Source organism: Rhopalosiphum padi, chromosome 1, assembly GCF_020882245.1.
Source record: "Rhopalosiphum padi isolate XX-2018 chromosome 1, ASM2088224v1, whole genome shotgun sequence".
NCBI lineage: Eukaryota > Metazoa > Arthropoda > Insecta > Hemiptera > Aphididae > Rhopalosiphum > Rhopalosiphum padi.
The window spans coordinates 47,411,157-47,416,219 of NC_083597.1; the positions used below are offsets into that span (position 1 = coordinate 47,411,157).

Here is a 5,063-nt window from a genome sequence, read left to right on the forward strand (position 1 = left end):
GTCGTCAGAGAAAAAAAGAAAATAATCAAATTTACAATTTGGTGTTCGAATAAGGTTTTTTTAATATTTCAATCTATATTCTATACATTCTATTACATATTATTTATTAAATACCACTTGCTGGCTGATACTTAAAGCAATCCGAGAGAAAATAAATAAACACCCGTAAAAATAGTTGCATTTGGCAGTCACATGATATTTATATAATTTTTATGCCGTGGTTGTGTCAGTTTTATTACTGATAAAACAAAACAAATTGTTTGAAAAAAAATGCACAGTCAACGATGGATGTTCACGTCACCAGGTGGAGAAAACGAATACAAGAAGCCTTCAGTCACCCGATTACATTATGACGCGGTGATCGAAGCGAAGAGGGCGCAAGAGGAAAACCATATCGAGACTGAAAACGGTGAGTCTCAAATTTTCTTAATGGAGACCGACGATTGTAGTACGAACTTATAAAACTTAAAAATTCAATTGTCGGGAGAGAGTTGATCAAGAGTGGTAATTTGGTCTCTAAGTATAATGGCCTAGCAAGTTGAAGATTTTTGTTGTTTAAATCCATATTTTTACGCGATAATGACGTTTAAAAATATAAATTTATATCATAGAACGTAAGAGACGCGTGTTGGAAGATTTTATGTGGCAACAGATGACCAAGATGACTATGGACCAGATTGAAAAGCAACGGCGCCATGCTAACGAGACCAAAGCATGTAGTACGTACGCAGAGTCCTTTGTCTTACCAGGATTTAAAGTTAAAGAACTGGGCTTTGAAATCGATGAAGAAGTATGTCTTTCGAAAAATCTGTCATCAACAATACAAACTACCTGGCTAGATTAGGTTGAATATTTAAACCTTAATTTCGGAAGAGGAGTAGTTTAAATTTAAAAATTAGGTACCTTAGCTGGCCAAAAAAGTATTTCAGAACAAAATTATTGCCTTGTCCGAAAAAAAAATAAATTTGGAGAGGAGAGGGTTTAATCACTACCATTAGTAAACCATTGAATCTATATATTTGATACCTTAAACTATATAATTGATATGTCCACTTTTTGTAATTGTCGGTAAACGCATTAATAAGTTTTTCTGTCTGCTAAAAATAATACTACCAAAAAAGTAATGTTTAAAATGTAATCTTTATTTTTTATTTTATTGGTATATTTTATGAATAATATATAATACAATAAGTGAAGTAAATAACTGTGAATTTGTATTTAATGGGAATTAAAATAAAATATAAGTCAGGACTTGGCATGCTTGTGCACAAATATTTGAACCAATTATGGACATAGCAGTTTTAACAAAAATAAAATAATACAAATTGTATACCATATTACAATATAACCTAACCTATTTATACAAATAACTTATTGATCTACTTGAAAATCCGGCATATTGATACATAACGACTTACTTTTTGTTCGTTCAGAGTGTTTAAACTATTTCGATCTTAAGTGTTTGAGTTTATATGAATAATAACTATATATTTATTTTTATTAAAATATTAATCAGAAATGCATAACAATAAAGTACACATTTATTGTATATTAACTATAAATTAATCATAATATTATTAACATTATTAAAAGAAATTTTTTTTTAGCTTCAAAAAAAATATCCACTGTACACCGACATGGCAAAGTCGTCAAACATAAGAGATATAAATATGATTAAAGCGAAAAATCCTATACATAAACCTCATCAAAAATTGTTCAGAAGAGACAGTCGTTTTACCAGTCGTCTTAGTAATCCAATGGATAGTCATGCTCTAGTCGGACCTGGCCATTTCGCATATATCTAAAAAAATTACTTTATAATAAACTTTTATGCTTATTAATTAACAGGTTGAGTCTTATGAAAATATTGTACAATGTATAATTTTTGAGCATAAGCGCAATTTTTTTGGGGGGAAGGATTTTTTTTGATGGGCTATTCTTCAAGGGTTTAAATTCAAAAAACGAATCTAGCCTCCCAAGAAAATTGATATTCTTTTTTATTTGATATCTTATAAGTAAAGATTTATTGTTAATTTTTTTGTTGTATTTTTTAAAGAAGTATATTATATTATTAATCAATCGAGAATTAACTATTATCAAAATTAAAAATTAGAGCATTACCTATTAGTTATTAGTATCAACAATATTGTAACGTTAATTTTTTTTCGATATTTAAATTTGCAAGTCAGATGTAACTATGTAATTATTTTCAATTTGTAATATTTTATATATTCATGTCTATTGATTAAAAATTAAAATATCGAAAAAAAATCAACGCTAATATGCACTGATAATATTCTAAACTTTAATTTTGTTAATTTAATAGGTAAATACTCTTTAATATTAAAGCTAACAACATTTAATGTGATCTACTGAAATCAAATCTGCTATGTTGTATGTTTGTAAGATGGAGACAACACATGCGGGTGTGGCGTCCTCTTAATGTTTTATTCCGTCAACTTTGTAAAATTTATAAAACTAAAAAAAATCATGGATTATATTGCAGAATAATATGATCTAAATAAATATGAACAAGGTCGATGATGGTAAACTAAGCCTTGATAAATAGTTGACAAGGTGATGAATTTACAACGATCTTTGTCACACGATAAGTTTGAAATGATTAGTTTACGAGACACCACACTATATATGAGAAACAGCAGGAACGGAATATGGTTACAAGTCATTTCCGCACGTTTATTGACGATGGTCCGTGTACTAACAGGGACGGCGGCCAACAGCGATCTCAATCAAATGGTAATCGCTAATACAAAAAACATCACAACGGCTCTGGATGATAGTTTAATGAATACAATGACACATTGCATGTATACAAATGTGCAGAAGACGTCTAGACGAGTATAATATAATATATCTAAATTCGGTTTACATTTGCGGGAGGTGACGGAACAACAACATGTGCTACACCAGCGATCCGACACGTACGCACACAATATACGAATATACGTATAATCAGTTATCAGTATATGTGTTGACTACGATATAGCACCGGCCGGCATCATCGGAAGTGTAAATTATGGTATTTTTCGATAACGGCGTAAACGGCGTGGAATTATACAAAGACGCAATATGTCGCTGTCGACGATATACAGTAGTTGACGAACCAACGACGTACGTAAAATTGTGGTTCTCGGGAGAAGACGTCGCACAGGACGACTGTAACGATGCGAGATCGGGGGTAACGAAGAAGAGGAGGCACTACGGAGTTTGGCGATAAATCACCAACGCACGTTCTCCGACACCCCGTCTTGTGACGAGTGCACGACTGCCGCTCGCTCGATTATGATGGACGCGTTACACCCCCTCTGCATGGCGGCCAGCCGAACGACACCCGCCGTTTACAATCGCGCGGCCCGGCGGCGAGCGGGACCGGAGTGGACGACGATGTTGCCGCAACGACACCAATAGCAGTTATGGCTATTGTCACTGATTTACGGCGAAAGCTCGACAATTCATCGTCACGGAACAATGCGACCGACTGCTTATGATGGTCAATAAACAACGACATAGTAATAGCGAGACCGTATTGCGGTTAAATAGATAACGACAAACCGTAAAGAAGTTGGCGTGCGGAGATGGAACAACCGGCGAGTTTATCAAAATATTGTAGTGACATAAAATTACATCACTGACATCATGTCACGGACTAAACGGGGTACATTATACGAGTATTTGCATTGGCATCGGCATGCGCTTGGAATAATCTATGCTGTACATACATTATCAGGGGCGGACTGGGATTAAAAATGTCACCGGAATTTAGAAATAGAGTGGCCACATCTATATAATTATTGACTGCACATAAAAAAGTTCATTAAAATATTAAATAGAACTCATTTTTTACATTTTGCAGATTTTTAAAAATTATAACATTGAACACATAACTTATTTGACATATTATTCCTTATTACTTATTAGCTAATTTATTATAAAAGCGTCTTAAAATTAAAACAAAAGTTTTTTTTTTAAATGTTCACTAGTTATAGCTAAGTTATTAATAATTTCATCATTATTAAGTTTAGCTAATATATCTTTTTCACACGACATGAGTATGAATGCTTCTAAATTAGGTTGGTTTAAAGAATTTCTCAATCTATTTAATATATACTTTAGAGTAGAAAAACTTCTTTCATAGGTTACTTGTGAAGAAGATAAACTTATAAGCTAAGTAAAACTTAACATATGCTTTTGAGTAATTTCTCAGCATTTCCTTTATGTTTTCTTTTTATATTTTCCATTATAATTTATAATTAGACACTTTGAATGAGACTTTAAAAGTTTAAAAACGATAAATTAAACATATGGTTACTGTTACGAACTTACGTGAGCTACGTTAACTATTAACTAAATATCATAGGCACAATATAATATACACAGACACAATAATTAAATTATCTACATTTATGTTATTACGAGAATATTATACAGTATTCAGTAGATAATGATCGCTTACGCGTCTTTCTATTTCATAAAACTATACAAAAATAAGATACAATCGACAACTAATTTTATTTTATTATTTTGTATATTCCTATATTATGTATGTATACACAATTTACCAGAGCTGTATTTTGGCCACCAGTATTTTCAAAATAAATTTAATATCGATGTGCCCATCGAGAATAAAATTTGTTCAATATTATAATGAACGAAATTTTTAATTAATTATTTATTATATAATTTTGGCTACAACAACCACTGGCCACATTAGGCACTGACCCTGTACATTATATACATATCAACCATCAGGAACATGTCTCACAGTAGGAAATTTGATTGGGACTACCACCGTAATATAATAAATGGTACTATTGTCAAGCAGCGATATTAACCATGCATTTACATCTAACCACCATGCAACCAGGGTAATTGAATGGACGAATAACGTGCATAAAGTTAACTAACGCCCAGACTCAGCCCCAGTAATTTTTTTGCCGTTTTTCACCTAAAAAACTAAATATGCGTATTTTCATGATGGAAGCATACTCGCGATGGGTTTAAAAACGTTGTAACCTTCAAGGGGCACCGTCAGACTTTCATTC

At 32.2% G+C, this 5,063-nt stretch overlaps 1 protein-coding gene across 1 annotated transcript; it reads left to right on the forward strand.

The window, feature by feature from the left end:
• The first annotated feature begins 270 nt into the window (after positions 1-270).
• On the forward strand, positions 271-1,805 carry LOC132931674 (uncharacterized). Its single transcript, XM_060997587.1, has 3 exons — positions 271-409; positions 612-790; positions 1,608-1,805. The coding sequence occupies exons 1-3, from the start codon at positions 271-273 to the stop codon at positions 1,803-1,805; spliced, it is 516 nt and encodes a 171-aa protein (XP_060853570.1).
• Positions 1,806-5,063: the final 3,258 nt, after the last annotated feature.